The sequence below is a fragment of the Cololabis saira genome, chromosome 22 (assembly GCF_033807715.1).
Source record: "Cololabis saira isolate AMF1-May2022 chromosome 22, fColSai1.1, whole genome shotgun sequence".
In the NCBI taxonomy this organism is placed as follows: domain Eukaryota; kingdom Metazoa; phylum Chordata; class Actinopteri; order Beloniformes; family Belonidae; genus Cololabis; species Cololabis saira.
The window spans coordinates 6,767,391-6,785,017 of record NC_084608.1 but is presented as its reverse complement, the minus strand read 5'-3'; the positions used below and the strand labels follow the sequence as shown (position 1 = coordinate 6,785,017).

The following is a 17,627-nucleotide window of genomic DNA, read 5'->3' as shown; positions in this document are numbered from 1 at the left end:
GAACACGAGGAAAAGGACAACCAGGACACTGACCAGCAACTGTCAAACAGTCAGGTCTCGTCATAGAGCAGAGTCTTATCAGCGTCGCTGGCAAAGCTCATTTACACTCATGAGACAGGAGCATTATAGCTACTCCAAGGATGTTGACATATCATTTTTAATTCCATTTTAAGGAATTCTTGACTATTCCCAGAGCGTGTCTTGCTGTCACGGTCTCCGTCTCTGCTACTGGTAAAAATCCACCGCAACGTTACTGGATTTGTTGCTGTTGTTTGTCTTACGTGTTATACAGAGCTATTTCACACAAGAACTCGTCATCAGGCGTCTTCTGCAGAGCAAGAGGCAAAGGTAGCCAAGAGACTCAAGAAAGTAACGATGGAAAACAAAACGAGAGCGAAAGATTCAATCGGTGTGGCAAAAGCAACTTAACCACACGGCTGTGGGGGGGGAAGTGAGCTAAAGCCTGCGAGAGTTCCTTTGAGCCACTTAAGTAAAAATAGTGGCACTGAAAACGAGGAACATATGCCGTAAAGAAAACAACTTTTCCAGGGATGTCTATATATTTTCAACATTGCAAAGCCGCATCCTGCACACATTAGAGGTGTAAAAGAAGAAGCAGCAGCAGCAGCGTACTGTACTTGCTTCACCTCGAAGGCCGTTCAGGCCTGTTGGTGAATACCTGAGCGTCTCTACTGCTGGACTGACTAACTGAACTGAACTGAGATTCAGGGTTCCGTTTTCAACTTTGAAATGTTGCAATCTGTAATTAACACAAAACTGTCAACTCTGCAAACACCTACGTGTTGATGTTGCTGGTTAAATATGAATGAATGCACTCTGAGGGGCGATAAGAACACATTTAAAAAGGTTTGGTTGCCTTTTCTTATATATTTTGACAATCTCACTACTGTCACATACTGGGACCCTCCAGATCAGACCTGGTACGGCCCAATTCTACGTAATCATAAGACAAGGATACCTACATCTGCATTCCAGGTGAACTCTGGTTCTGGTGACTGTGACCATAGCTGTGTTATATATTAGTACTATTATTACTTTTTTTTTTTCTTTCTTTCCTTCTTCATTCAGTTATTTACTCATTTAACAATTTATTGTTGTTGTCATTATTTTCTGTATTATGTTTTCCCCTTATTCTACTTTGTTGTTGTATGACTTGAATAACGTATTGTGTAATTTATTATTTTTCTAATTCGTATTTCCTTTAGAGGATCTGGGAACATGGGGTGGTGAGGGTGGGGCGGCGGGGATTTATTATGTGAAGTTTCTTAACATGTGACTTGTACACGATGTTTTGAACAAAAATGCCGATAAACGGATTTAAAAAAAAAAATGAATGAATGAATGTGGAGAGAAGAGTAATATTCCTTTCTGAGACAAGCTGGAAACAATATAGGTACTTTTTTATGCAGGTTGTGCATAAACATAAACTGAATCCTGATTTACGACACGGCTTGACATAAAAAAGGCTATTCTCATGGTAGTTACAGTTTACAGCTACAGATACATGCAGTTGTAAAGAATCCTCGAGTGCCGGCTTTGGCAAGAGCACCACGAGTGTTGTTTATAAAATTAAGCACTTTTTTTTTTCCTTTTTTCTTCTTTTTTTGTACCTTAACAAGTGAGCTGAGGCCTCTCTCCCCGAACATGTCGTGTAGGAAGGCGCTGTCCTCGGGCCGGCTGACATGAGGCTGCAGCTGGGATGGCAGGGCCGCCAGCAGCTCGTACAGACCTGCAGACGGGGGAGAGGAAAAACAGGGTCATCGTGGCAGAGGGAGGTGTGAGCGTGAGCATGCTAAAGTCACACATACAGATGTGCATGCCTCTGTACTTTAATAGTAAAGGGCAGGAGCTGCTTAAAGAGCACGTGAACTGTACGTGTGCATGAATACATACAGAGCAGACATGAAACAGCAGATTGCACGTGCTAACCTTCCCAAAGTGCTTTACACCCGCTCTTTAACAGATTCTGTCACACACATCTGATTGTTATCAGGCTTGTAACATTTTATTTCTTCCACAGATTAACTATTTCAAACAAAAACAACAATAGGTAAACCTTAAACAGATACGCAAGCAAAAACAGTCAGATACTTGTAACTGGAAGCAAAGGGAAACAGATGTAATTAAGTATTTCCCTCAGCCTTTACGTCCTGCTTTTGTCCCAGCTTTTCCTGTTTTTCAGGAACACTGCTGTCCTCAATTAAAAACAGCTCCATAACCTAAATGTGAGGCAATTACTAATTCCACTCCTTTCTGATCAGTTGAAAAGTTCAAATTTAGCTTTCCTTGCTTTTGTTAAACAGATGGTACTCGTGCCTTAGGAGACTTTTCCATCCACACATCTTCCTTGTCTGTAAACACTCAATTTTTTGGACCTGGAGTGCGTGCGTGCGAGTTTAAAACAGAGGTTTAGGAAGAAGCGCTCAGGATGAATTGTCCTGGTGGTGTGTCACCCCTCTTTAAAAAAAAAAAAACTGTGAAAAGTAATGAGACCTGAAAGAAGTGAATTTGAAGTAAGTGAAGGGAACAGGATTGGCTGCAAACCAACTGAAGTCATGTCGCACGAGACAGGGGATTTTTTTGCATTTTTCAATGCCTATGTGGCCCGTTTAAAGCTCTTCTGCAGAGCATGAGCACAGTTTGCTGCTGACAGCTAGGAGAAGTGCGGTCCACCATACCTGATCCGGATTCCTCTCAGAACAACACATGTTGAAATCCACAAAGTCTTTCAGGGTCCACTAACATGGCTTATACAAGGAATGAATATTTCAAATTCATTTTAAAGAGAACCAGACTGGGAACTGATGGTTTCAAGATTAAGCGGAGGGCGGGGGGGGGGTGAAGCTCTGAAGTGGAGAGCACAAAACCAGCGAGTCCAGTGGGGTTGCGTCCAAACACAACACAATCCTGGAGCGCACCTGATGGAGAGCAGTAGCAGATACTTCTGTTCCTGCCCAACTCTGGTCCTCCATGTAGCCGTCGCCCGCTAACCCAGCAGGCACATTAAAGGTGGGGCATTCAAGCCAGGCCCAGCTCAGTAGACCCATTCACTAGGCCTGTGTTGAAAAAATCGATTTCCCAATTCAAAATCGAGTCTCATATTAATTCCTAAAAATCGATTCATATGTCTAAAGATCGATTTTTATTTTTTTATTTTATTTATTTATGTTTTTTTTTTTTTTTTTTTTCATCATTACATTACAACTTTCGGTTATTTTTTTGTTTATCCCCAAAAAACACGAGAATAACTGGTGCCATGTTTTTGCCTTTAAATATGTTTAAAGGTATGAAAACATTAAAGTGTTAGGTTATAATTGCACAAATTGTCTATATTTCATTACTTTATATACTGTCTTGGGGTTACATTTGCAAAAAATGCTAAAAACCAAATGCTCAAAAATTAAAAACCAAAATAGACCGAAAATGGAACAAATAAAAAAGAATGTGGGAAAAAATAAAAGTGATTTCATCCGTCTCTGTTTGCTGCCCTGGATCTGTTTGGTAATTCTAACCCACGATGTTTCTGAAAGCAGTTCTATCAGCATTCTGGGAGCTGATTGGTCCTTACAGCATCATTAGCTGCCAATACTTGCTGTTTAATCTCAATATAATACTAGTATTAATATGTTGCATAACTACACAGTCATATAATTCATGCAACAGCTCAAAAAACTGTTTTAATAACACTAACCCAAATCAATATCGGAACCGAATAGAATCAAATCTTGATAATCGATTCTGAATCTTAAGAATCGGAATCGAATCGATTCTTGACATTTGAATCGATCCCCAGCCCTACCATTCACCATTTCATCAGAAAACCCCTCACAGTTTAAAACCTCTCAAAAGCAGCCTAAACGAACCTGAAACCCTAAACAGATCCGTGGCACTGCCGTCAAAATGTCAAAACAAACAGCCCGGCTACCGCTATGAGAGCAGTTTCAATGAGAGGATGGAGGAAAAAAAAAAAAAAACAGTGAGAGAGTGGAAAAATGCCATTCATGGCTGGAAATGGTCGATTGAGATCAATGGCTAACGACCGTCAGCTGCGTGAATGACTGACAGACTGAACGGGTGAGCTCTGACCACAGTTTGGTGGGACGGCCACAGCTGACTGACTGACGGACTTGGCCGGCGTCAGGCTCTGCTGTTGGTAGGCACCCGGATACACGGACGGGCTTCTGCCACCATGAACCCTCTGCTTTCCATTTGAGAGTGATGAAGGGTTTGACTTCTTTATACATTTGAGACTCGGCGTACTGTCTATAACGATGTTAACCTGCCCTCCTCTTCAACTCTAACTGCGTACAGTTAGCGCCTCCTCGCTGTCACCGAGGTTCTGGACAACAAAGACACTGAACAAGAGAGCTTTTACGCACAACATATGTGCCCCAGCTTAATAGTGTAAACCCTGTGGTTTTACTCGAGCGTGTGATATCTGGTATGTGATGCGATGCCTCGCTCTGGGGTCCTCATCACCAGAAAGTTGCCCCCCTTCGTCAATTCCCAGCAGAACATCTCACATAATATATTCTTTAAAAGGGATTTAAAGAGACACGGGATGAGGTGATGGGTGTAGGAAGGACAGAAAGAGCTGGGGGAAGAATATGGTTATGTCATTACTTATTGGCGGTGCTGAAATACTGGTAGGAGGAGATGAAGGGAACACGGGATGGAAGGAGAGAGCGAATCCCAAAGCGTTATTCTCCCAAGGTGCAAATTGTCTCTACCTGTCTGCACTCACAATGACTCAGTTCATTATTCCTTTGGACAACAGTCTTTCCTTGCTCTTGCTGAGAGAAAAATCACGGGCCGGGTGATGTGTGCCAACGGCATATTATGGTAGGACATAATAACATATAAGGAAATAAAGATAAAAGCGAGGCCGCCACCGTACTCGCCTTACAGGGTCACTGTGTCAAGCTGAACTCCATGACTGGGAGAAAACCCAGCTCCAAACAACAACAGAGAGAGCTGCGCAGAGGCCAAGAGCTAAACAAGGAACCAGCAAAACTGGAATTAAATATAAGATTGACTGGGTGGACAAGCATGGAAGAAAGATGGAGGCCAGCAGGAAAGGAGAGGAAAGGAGCCAGAAAAAGAACCACTGGAGTGGTGAAATCACCGTGTTTGGACAGTATATAATGTGAAGATGAAGAGTAAATCCCGGGCCAGATATATGGACACATGCATTGACGGCATACATGTTAAATGTGCCCAACATGGACAGTGAGAGGCATAATGAGAAAGGGAGGACAGAGAAGAAAAAGAAACACGGCGAGCCCTGGCCAACTCTTGACCACTAAAGGGTGGACCAGCTCGTTTTCTGCAGGGCTGGTCTGGCCTCATTTGATTTGTTTTGGCTGGACTATTCTGGACCCACTTGTGCGGCAGCCGAGTGTAGTGGACCTGGCAGTGCATAGTGGTGGACCACTGAGGTTCTGTTGTGGCGGCTGCCGGACCAGCCCTGTCCAGAGGTCCCGAAATCCAGCGTGATGTTGTGCAGAGTGGCCTAAACGATCTTGAGAGAAATCAGAGAGGGCCAGAGCCTCCAGAGCATCCCATACGGAGGAACACTTTGACTGCCAAACAGCACTTCCCCTCTCACGCCCACACCACACAGCGGTTGAAGAAAATAACAGTGTTTTTCACAGATCTCTTTCATGTAAAACCCAACAAAAAGCCAGACAATGAAATGCATTAAAGATAATTTGCATCAAATTGCAAGTCGCAAAGGTCAACAACTCAGGGGTTTTTCAAGAGCTGCACAAAATGAGAAAATTACTAGGAATAATCCACAAAAATAAGTCAAATAAGAACCTGTCCATGACGTTGTAACTGCTTATTTACACCACACCAAGGGTCGCACGGAGTGCTGGGAGAAAAGAAATGTATCTATAATGTAATCTGACTGTAACTTTACATGTTGGACTGAATAATGTCAATAATATCAAAACCTCTTCAATCCATTAACTTTCAGGAAAACGTTGAGAGCGTCTGGTAAAAATGAGCTTGTTCAAACACATGAAATGAAAGCCTGGTTTTGACTCCACTTCCCCTTCTGCACTTTGTCCCAGGTGGCGAATGAGTTTTTTGACCACCCTCATACATCTCTCTGAAACACAGAGAGCAGAACGTTCACGGGGTTCACCAGAGCGCTGAGGGAAGAGGCCGGGACAACATGTGGGAGCCTTTTCAGCAGGTCAGTATTCGAGCCATCTGTGCAGCAAAGTGGTGGCAGACATGGACGGCAGCGAGAGAGGCAGCTGCGGACCGCGCCGACTAACCCACTCAGCTCTGATCGACTCGAGAGGCTGCTTCAAGCAGAATGACAGAAGGCAGAGGCGGGTGGAGGAAAAAAGGGAGAATGAACTGAAAGAATCATTGTCGACACAAAACATAACGTAAATAACGCTTGATTAAAGCTTGCATGCAGACAGAAGAAGAATGACGACACTAATGACATAGATGAGACGGAAAATCAGGGAAGGAGTGGGGAACAATGGCACGCTGCAACAGGAAGAAATAGAAATAACAATTACGGAAATGAGGATTCCTGCACATATGCAAGCACACTTGATCCCAGAGGGAGAAACCGTAGACAGACAGTGGGTGGGAAGACGGATTCAACCAGAGTGAGAAGCCAAACAAAAGGAGAAGTGTTTAAGGACTCCTCGTTCGCAGCCAACACGGGACCGGACAGGTTGATCCGCCATCCAAAAGGAGACAGCAGCATCCAACAGTAGCAACAGCGGTGCCCTGGACGAGCCAACCAGATATAAATCTATGCTGTATATTATCATAAGCTGTATCAGCCAAGCAGGCGCTGTGATCTTGGAGCAGAACACGCAACGACTCCAAGAGTGTCACACTTGAGATACAAAAGTGGTAGACTGTGGAGGAGCACCGGGAGAAGTAATATAAGTGGCTGGCTCCGCCACGTAACAGCAGGGGTTTGCGCTCCGTTCAAGCCCACAAGCCTCCCATTACCCAGCTCCAAACACCAAACCGCTTGTCCACATTAAAAAAGGTCAAGGGATGGAGCACTCCAATATCATGTTCACTGATATTTTAATGTCACGCTCTCTGAATAATTCCATCCTTTAGAGGGAGAAGAAAAAAGCGAGTGGCTTTTGCAGGATGTTAGAGAGCTGCTCGGCATTGGAAAAATGATTTCAGCAAGTACAGAGGACTGGTCCAGGTGCAATCGACCGTCACTCCAATTATATATCCACGGCTTCACTACCGCGGGTTCAACTCTCGATTCCTTTCACGGCCTGCGCAGAATCTGTAGCTCTTTCGGAGGTCAGGCTTCAGGCTGGAGGACCCGATCAAAGTTGTATGTTGAAACAATAGCAGGTTTTTAAGAAATGATTCACACATCTCATCTTGTTTTCAACATTCCATTACTTATCATGTCTTTCCTGCCCATATCTGTCACACCTTTGCACTTCAAAAGGGCCGTCAACAAGTTGGAAACTATGCCCAGGACAAATGTATGAGTCTAATCAACATAAGTGAATGGATTTAGTCTGGAGCATCCTTCACCGTCAGTGGAGGCGGGGAGGTTTTCCGCCAACAGCCTTAACCGTAGGCCGCACTGCAGAGGTTAAGTTTGACTCCAGGCGTCTGCAGCAGAGCGAGGAGGAAGCCAATGAAAGAGAACTCAGTGTCTTGTCCAAGTCCATCCATCCATCCATTAACACTCCAAGGCCTTGTCCAAGTCACAGTGACTAAACTGACCTCCAAACACAGTTTGAAAATACTGGAGAAGATGCACAAGGATGGGATTGATTGGGCAGACAAAACATGATGACAGAGACAGATAAATGTCATGTGGAGGCTGGAGAGCGTAGGGACAGTGCCAGCTCGATGATGGACGCTTGGATCGCAGGACTCCAGCGCAGTTGGAAGTCCGGGCTTGGCAGCGGTCATCCAGAAATTCTATTTTCCCCCAATGGAGATGAAAAACTCTTATTTGGCCCTGCCTGAAGCGTCTAACTTTAGATCGTCTCAAGCCCGGTAGACAATAAAACGTCCAGGCCTAAATGACCTGCCGTGTCTGTTTATCTAAAACGGCAGTGGGATAGCAGAATGGATTCTGGCACCGGTCTAAATGTTCTGTCCAAAGCAACGGGCCTTTCCAATCAGATACAGACCTGCCACCGAAAACGTCTCATTTTGATCATCCGCTGGCAGCACTTGTGAGAGTTTGGGCTCTAAATTCAAAGTCCAAAATCTCGCTCTTTCTCAGCTTCCAGGCTGCAGACTGCTCCTAACGTACAACCATCTGCTTTCAGACAGAGCACATTGTCTGTAAAGCCATTTTCAGGTTTTTTCTAATGCAAGTAAGCATGTCCCACTCGCCAGTGATGGATTTAGTACCCTGTGGGCTTTGGACAAGAACATCGGAGGATGTCAAGCAAACTCAACAAAAGGAGAAAATTCTGCACATTTAAACAAATAAAAGTCATCACTCCTCGCTCTCTCAGTTCCTCTCTTTTACATCTGCCTCCTTTGCTTTTATTTATTTATTTATTTATTTTCTTGGTAAAGTGATGTGGAAAGTTTAGTAGTGATGTAACTGGAAAGAGGGAGCTCTTCCAGTGGCAACAAATCTTTGTGTTTCAGTATTGTATCACTGTGGCACTAAGCCGGCTACTCGCCATCAACCATGACAAATGGCTGGAAGCTCCCTGAGCCCCCCCACCACCCCACCACCGCGCCCCCCCACCCCCCACTCCCACCCCACCCTCCCTAACGTCTCACACAAGTTAAAACCGACTGAGGACCAGATGCTCAGGATTCTTGACATAAGGAGGGGAAAAAATTACTGTCATCCTAAAAACCGAAAAAAGAAAAAAAAAATACGATTTGGCAATATTCTTATCATAGTACTGGTATTTTTTTCTGCATATTCCTTTGTCCTGCACGGGAATATGCGAAAGCAATATTGCAATAAAGCCGCAGAGGGCTTCACTAGACGAATATCTGCATCTCATTACCCGCTATCATTATACAGCCATCATCATCCACGACAAGGGAGCTGCAGGACAGAGGAAATAAAATGCCTGGAATCATTCATTTATCGCGCCCACCTAAACAAACACATACAGACATTATTAGCATGTCTGGTAAAGGCATTGTCCCGCCGAAAGATTTCCACATGTAGTTTTTTTCATGCGAGCGCCGGCCACATCCTTTGCAGCTGTAAATGGCTGAACCGCAGCTTCTACCTTTAAAAGCTGTGTGAGAGCCGTAAACCTTGATAGGACATGCAGGTAGAGCTTGAAATAACACAGTTAACTTTAATAAGGTTAATAAAAGGGCATCGGGTCCTTCAGAAGTTCCCGGTGCGCCAGAGTGCAGGTCAGGTTTGGCCTGGCCCGGGGACTTGCTTTAAGAGGCACCATGCCGCGATGGCAACAGCACATGAGGAACGACTTGACAGAAAGCTTTTGACTTTGACAAGGCCTCAACGAAATAATTAGTAAACACCAACGAGGGTCTCATTCAATAAATCCAGCAGAATCAACTACGGGAGAAAGAAGTTTTACTCAATTATTAACCTGTATTTCACATATAATGCCAGGGTTGCGAATAAAAAACAGATTTTTGGATTTATTTATGAATAAATTAAGTATTTAGACAGATTTAGTGCTCTTGGGAATAACACTTCAAACTTGGCACATTTTCATTTGGAAGTTATTTCCTCTTAACTTTTATTTTGAATCAGAATCATTAGAGAACTACATCACTAGATGTGCAGGTAAAAACGACTTTAGATCACTCCACGACTTGATAAGAAATATCCTGAAGTATCTCCCGCCTGTCATGTATAATATCTAGGGTTTGGGTCTCCAGCGATGGAAGAGCGAGCACCGAGGTGAACCAAGGGCCGACTTAAATTCGTATGAAACCCATCAGACAGTAATGGCACTTTTCCACTAGTACCTACTCAGCCCGGCTCGGCTCACCTCCACTCCACTCGGTTTGGTTCTTTCCCACTGGGGGTCTAACGTGTCGAGTAGATACTTTTCTGTATCTATTCTGCCGAGGTTCTAAGCTGCTGAGTTGGCTGTATCTGACATCATCACACTACAGGCCACCGATTGGTCGGGGGGTTGGAGTCAGACGTCTGAGTCAGGAGGAGGAAATCAGAGAAAGAGACTCTGACGGATTCTTGTTCATTGTTCATCACAGGAGCTCTGTCACTTCATAGCTGCTCGGCTACCAACGGACTTTTCAGCAGCGCCGAGACAAACTAAAATAAATTAAAAAGCGTCGCCGCTTGAAGCTTCTCTCCCTCTCATTTTTTAACTTGATATGGAACACAAGCCACAGATCCAGCAGCACATCTATCATCTCCTCCAGGTTCTACATCTTTAGTGTTGTCTTCTTAGTTTAGATCACACAATCAAATACGTCACAGCAGCTTCACTCCAACCTCCTACTCGAGCTGAGCTGAGTAGAGCCGAGTAGGTACTAGTGGAAAAGTGCCATTAGACTACATAACGGAGACACACCGGAACACTTGTGTGTGGTTTAAATATCTTTTTACAGTTACAGAGTTTTTTTTAAATAGAGCTAAAAAAGAAGCTAATTCGTGCAGTATTTTCTAAAATGACCTAGAGAACACTATGCAATGACAGAAAACTACTGATATTTGGTCATAGATTTGCAGACGGAACCTGAACTGATTTCAGAAATCAAGATGATTACATCTTTTATGTGGTGGAACTATGCAACGCAGCCCTCATCTTCTACAGCTTCGGCCAAAAGTCTCAGTGAAAGACTCTAGGAGATGAATCTCGTCATTAACAGGTCAAGTGCCATACAGAGTTTTGAAGGTGTGGGTCCAACAACTGAAGAGAGGGACAGGACAAGAACAGATAAATTAAAAGAGGCTGGTATCTGCTGCAGAGAGGTCTCATATGAGGGACTATCTGGGAACCCTTCACTTTGCCTCAATATTCATGGTGGAGAACTTTTTAAACTGTAAAAGGCCATGTTTTGTGAAGAAGAGGAGATAGGGGATCTTCTCCCAGGTGACCTCATCCACCCCCTCACCAAGATCCTCTTCCCAGAGATTCTAAATGGAAGATAAAGTCTGGTCGTAGTCTGGGAAAATTCTCCTGAACAAACAGGACATGAAGCACTTTCCACTATCGACCGGTGTTACAAAACCGTATCTGTTCATTTCCTGGTTTACTGTAAAAATTAGAAAGCTTTGGCGTGGACAAAAACTACGGATTTGTAGACATTGAAAGGAATTGTTTTCATTCCTGGAGAATATCTCTGTCAGTTTAGGCCAAGTTCCATTTCCTTGGAGCACCTCTGCATATTGCCAAGCAGACAAAGTCCTGTCCATTAGATTTAAACCAATGACTGTTTTGTCTGCAGCACATTGGGAGAGTTTTCTAACGAATGCACAAGACCGGCGGAGAGAGATGAGTTTACAGGAGAGAGATTCGATCTCCAGCCATGTGGCAGCATCATTTACATGGCCGGCCGCGTAACCTGCAGTGAAAAGTCGTTTGACCTTTCAACAAGCTCGCAGTCTGGAGACTCATTCACACCGACGACCTTCGACCCCGGTCACTCGGCTCGGCTGAGAGAACAGGTCCAGGAAGTCTGATGGGGATTTCAGACTTTGCGAGGATTATCCATCACTGCACGCTGCTGCATAACACAAATCCTCACGACACCTTACCCTCAAGATAACACAAGAAATCAGAGCTGGAGACACCAACTGAGTTATGAGTGACATCATCAGCCGATAAGAGAAACACGTAAAGGTAAAGACAACATCTCCGTTATTAATGTGTCTGATAAAAAGAAAACAGAACTGAGCGATTCTTGGCCGTCCTTCTGGTGTATAAACTCAGCATTTATGCCACTGCTTGTTACTTCTGTCGTATCTCATTTCTTATCCGTATTCGCAGATAAATAGTATATAGGCTAATATTGGCCCGCATGCTGACATGCTCAATTTGCCTGTTGGGACAAATCCTGGAAATACCATTGCACCGGAGCACGGTACTCCTTTGTAGTACACGTCTGAAACGATGTAGAACCACAACTGGAGAAGCATCACTTGCAACTGTCTCGGCGAGATTCAAGCCCGGTTGTTTACTGTGATGTCTCCAGCTCTAAATTACCAATATTGGCCCATTTTTACCTCTCCCCCACAACTGAACCTCTCCACCACAAGACTACAAATCACATAACTCAAGAAGCAGAGAGGAAATGGGGTTACAAGGAGCAAACACCCACTCTCACTCCGGGAGGCTTTCTGACCTCTGAATGGCATAAACCAGATGCTGAGTGTCTGGGGGTCTGACTCGGAGCTACTGAGAACCCCCCCACCCCAGCCCAGCTTCTAATCTCACATTAGTGCATCTTGATTGTTAAAATGAAAGCTCTTTGACGGATCCTTCATCAGTGTCTTTGACTAAGCTCAACAGTTTATCTGACACGGAGGGGCCTGTCTGCTGCAGAGATTTACTGCACAGCCACGGAGATGCTGCAGGGGAACTTTCTGGAGGACTTTTAATAGAAATGAGGCAGAAAAAGACAGAAGCAGTGTCAAAGAAAATAAATAAAAATCATGAAAATCAAGCTTGCATCTAATGAAGGTCAGCAGAGGAATAAATTGTGAGCAGCAGACAGAGGAGTGGGCCCGCTCCGTCCGTCTGGATTTCCCTGAGTGGGAGCTGAAATAAACCGAGATGAGATGAGCCAAACGGAGCGGAGGCGTAACTGTTATCTGTCCCTGACGGAGTGCGCAACCAAACTCCATCACATCTGTACAGGAGGAGAAATGACTAAACAGCAGCTGTCTGGGGCAGAGGAGAGACGTGGAGTGCAGCTGCAGAGCACTGTTTGGTGGGGGGGGCGGTGAGCGAGGACTCGGGGTGATCTGAGCTCAGGACTCATCATCCGAGTGAACCTGTTAAGAGGAGACTGTCAGCCCGGAGAAGTGCTGCTGCCGCTAAAACGCTGGTTTGATTTTTAGTCAAACATTACGACATTCGTATCGAGAACCCTGCGGTTTAAGAGCGATGAGTTATGGAGGGCCGAGACAAAATGTTCTGAGCATCAGAGCAGGGACACCAGCATCGAGTCCAAACCTTGTCCAGGAGGATCACAACAGCGTCTCCTCATTGTGTAACACGCCGTCAGCTCTGGTGGAAGCTGCTGACTTTTTGTTACGACTATTCAGTATTACGGGAACGGTCGCCGAGAGATTTCACCGAGAGATACAAGTAGATAAGTGAATGAGATATAAGTTATTCCGTTAATTGTGATCCTTAAAGCTTAAATGCATAATAAAAGCATCATTTTACAAACAATTCATATCTGTTAATCTAAGATGCAGTTTCTTTTTCTTTTAGAAAAACCTTTCTTTGAATCTAAATACCAGAAGAGCCAGCAGTTACATTCAATTTAATTTTGGCGAAGCAAAACAATACGAAGGAAAATATGGTACGTGGACAATTTAGCGCTAGACAGGACAGAAGAAAATCATGATAATTCAAACAGGTAATTTTAACGATGATTTGGTACAAATCATCGGTATCCATGAAAGGTCCTTGGGTCCCGTTTGTCGACAAATGTGTGAAAATATAATTGACATTTAAAAAAAATATTTTCCCAAAGTAAATGAACGCATTTATTAGACCCTCCAGAAAAACGCGGGCAAAAATCCTTGATTCCGCGGGCAAAAATCCTTGATTCCGCGGGCAAAAATCCTTGATTCCGCGGGCAAAAATCCTTGATTCCGCGGGCTAAAATCATTGATTATGCGATTAAATGTGCAGGTTTTTTATGTGCTTTTATGCGGTGAAATTGCGGAATATGCTGGAAGTTACGGAATATGCGAAATATGCAGGAAGTTGTGGATTCGGCGCTGAGCTCTTCCCTCTTAAATTCACCAGTAGGAGAAAAAAAAAGGAGAGCGCAGGTGGAGAGGGACGGTCGCAGCCCGGGGGCCGGCCGCCTCTCTCCCTCCAGCCCGCGGCTCGGTGCTCGGGTGATTGCGGGGCGCACCGGCACAGCGAGGGGACGAGCTGGGGCTCTGTCACCCCACGCGTCCGCCGCCACTATCCCCCAAGTGGATGGGAGCTCCGCCTCCACCGTCCCTCGCAGGCGCAGTGGTACGCGGTCAGCGCGGATCCTGAGTCCACCGGCAGCCGCGCCCACCGCTCAAGTGGGGGGACTCTCTTTTTCCTCTCACCCCCGCGGGTGAGAGCTGCTGTTTGGGGGTGGCGGTTTCTGCAACGGGTGCGGAGGTCCCCGGGCGGGTCCCGCACGTCGCGACCGGGCGTCCTGACATGTCACTCACAACACTCCCCCCTTTTTCCAAACTTTATGCGAAAATGTGCGGCGATGATGCGGTGAAATCAAGCGAGCCCCGCATAATTCGCATATTCAGCGCGGACATATGCAATATTAACCCCAGTAAAAGTGATTTTTCTGCACCAGACATTGAAATCCACGGAAGGTCTGTAAATCCACGGACAGCCGTGAAATCCGCGAAAAATTCCGCGATCACGGAATCGCGGATTCCTGGAGGGTCTAGTTTATTACTAAGCAGGCCCGACTTGTGCTCTGATCAGTGGTGATCGGAGCGTCCGACGGTCCCCTGGACGGTCTCGTACTGCAACGTTTCAGCTTCAGATTCATGCTTCTTTATTTAAGTGGATTTGCTTTGCAGTGTTGAGAGAACAATTCCCCTTCACAGGCAGCCATACGACTTTACAAACAAACACTTCCTAGAGGATTGTGGTCCCACTGGAAGGTCCTGGCTCGTCTTGTAACGACTCTAATGGCGCTTTTCGACTAGTACCTACTCAGCCTGACTCGACTCGCCTCGGTTTGGTTCTTTTCCACTAAGGGTCTAACGTGTCAAGTAGATACTTTTCTGTATCTATTCTGCCGAGGTTCTAAGCTGCTGAGTCGGCTGTATCTGACATCATCACACTACAGGACACCGATTGGTCGGGGGGTTGGAGTCAGACGTCTCAGTCAGGAGGAGGAAATTACAGAAAGAGCAACTCTGATGGATTCTTGTTCATTTTATTCCACCAGCAATGTCAGCAAAAGTCTGTTTGGTGGTCCAACTCTGAGGTGCAGATGTTCATAAACCTGGTGTCTGAGGAGAGAATTAAAAAGGGATCTAGACGGAGATAAGGAACGATCAGATCTACCAGGAAGTCTGTCACTTCATAGCTGCAAAGCGTCGCCTCTTGAAGCTTCTCTCACTCTCATTTTTTAACTTGATATCGAACACAAGTCACAGACCCAGCAGCACATCTATCATCTCCTCCAGGTTCTACATCTTTAGTGTTGTTGTCTTCTCCGTTTAGATACACAATCAAAAAAACGTCACAGCAGCTTCACTCCAACCTCCTACTTCTGCTCCAGGTGCTGAATTGCTGAAACCAGGCCAAGTTGAGTCAAGCCGAGCTGAGATGAGTAGAGCTGAGTAGGTACTAGTGGAAAAGCACCATAAAATTATTTTGCCAATGATGTTGCTTGGTGTGCAAAAACCTTTAGGTAGAGAGCAATACCAAAGTGATATTGAAGAGAATGACAGGATGCAACTTTCCCCCAGACAAAACTTGCGTTATAAATAAGATGAGGAGTGTTTATTGGTGTCACCTGTCAGCGGTCGTGTTATTCCTGATTGGTGCATCTCGTGCTACAGTGTAAAGGGCAAGTCTAAGTTAGACTAGGGTGATCCCTGATCCGCCGATGAGCCGTCATTCATCAACAGTTGATGCAACCACATGGACGAATAAGACTTAGGGAGTAAGCTACTACAAGAAACCCTACAAATGCAACCAAAAAACGAATGTTTTGTTGGACACGAGAATAACTGCCGCCATGTTTTTGCCTTTAAATATCTTTAAAAGGTATGAAAACATTAACGTTTTCAGTTCTAAGTGCATAAATTGTCCATATTTCATTACTTTATATACTGTTTTGGGGTTACATGGAAAAATAAAACCGATTTCATACGTCCTCTGTTTGCTGCCCTGGATCTGTTTGATAATTCTGCCCCACATGATGTTTCTGAAAGCAGTTCTATCAGCATTCTGGGAGCTGATTGGTCCTTACAGCATCATTAGCTGACAATACTTGCTGTTAAATCTCAATATAATACTAGTAGTAATATGTTGCATAACTACACAGTCATATAATTCATGCAACAGCTCAAAAAACAGTTTTAATAACACCAAATAACCAAAATCGATATAGGAATCAAATCTTGATAATCGATTTTTAATCTTAAGAATCTGAATCGAACCAATTCTTGACATTTGAATTGATCCCCAGCCCTGGTGTTAACCCTTTCCAGGGGCGACATTGATGTCTTTAGACTCAGAGGCATTGGGCTGGACCACCATGGAAGTCTGTGGTTCGACAACTCAATACTGTGCATATTTATGGAAGAAATGGCCAGTGTGTGGTCCAGATCAGCTCAAACCCGAGTCTTGGTGAGAGGTGGAACTGTACTCTTGGCAAAGGTCATTTACTCTTCTACAGTAGCAGGCATGGCAACAACTTTTCCAGAAATGTGTATTTATTTTTCTAAAAGCCAAAGTAAAACCCAATTATACTCACAGTCAAGACCTAGCTGAGGAAAGAGAGACTACGGGGACGGAGACTGGACAGCCTGCAGCCTGGACCTGCTTCCAAAAACATCCTTTTTTTTTAGATTTTTTTAAAACAATAAAATGTGGGGGTGACTATCCTACCTGTTACACACCTTAAGAAGTGTCCAGGAAGAAGGGGAGAAAAATACTTAGCTTTGCATTACTCTGTGGTATAAAGTGATAAAACCTTTGGTGTCACAGTTGAATGTGTTGCAGGCCTGAAATGCAAAAATTAATGTATAGTGCAATAACGAGAGAAATTAAGTCCATGAGAAAAAAAACAACACACCTTCAGCTCTTAAAGGTATTGTGACATCATTTTTAACATGCTTTTAACACTATTAAAAGTCTTGGCCAACATCCCTCAAATGTGTCTAAAAGAGTGTATCAAGAAAAACTTCACTCTAGTACTCCATTCCTGGCTTTTCATGACAGTGTTTTTTTGCGCCGTGAAAAACGCTTCCTTTTCCCCCTTTCCTGTCAATCATTGCTCCGCTCCTCCTCCAAACCTCCTCCAACCCAGCCATACGCTCACAGCGGCGTCGGAGAGTTAAGCCGGGAGCGGCAGGCGAAGCATGCACGGAAAAGCAGCAGGGCGAACCACAGCAAACAATCATAAAAATAAAGGCATGCAAGCAGCAGTGTCCCCTTATCTTAAGTCCAGTCAGTGGCCGCGGGTCTTCTTAGCAGTTGTCCTCCGGTGATTAGAACAAAAGAGGCTCTAAACAGCTCCGTGTTAAGCCTGATTTATGGTTCCGCGTTAAATCGACGCAGAGCCTACGCCGTGGGTTCAGCGTATGGTGCGCGTCGCCGCGTAACCTACGCCGTAGGTTCTGCGTCGGTGTAACGCGGAACCATAAATCAGCCTTTACCAGGGGTGTCGGACTCCAGTCCTCGAGGGCCGGTGTCCCTGCAGGTTTTAGATGTTTCTCTGGTTCATTG

General features: G+C 44.8%; 1 protein-coding gene across 5 annotated transcripts in view; it reads right to left on the bottom strand.

Annotated features, from left to right (window-relative positions):
- Positions 1-17,627, bottom strand: part of mpp7a (MAGUK p55 scaffold protein 7a) — a 180,955-nt gene that overhangs the window by 125,865 nt on the left and 37,463 nt on the right. For all 5 annotated transcript variants that reach the window (XM_061712949.1, XM_061712950.1, XM_061712951.1 and 2 more), the window contains exon 3: positions 1,632-1,750. In XM_061712949.1, coding sequence (XP_061568933.1) covers positions 1,632-1,750 — 119 coding nt within the window. The remainder of the gene's footprint in view (positions 1-1,631; positions 1,751-17,627) is intronic.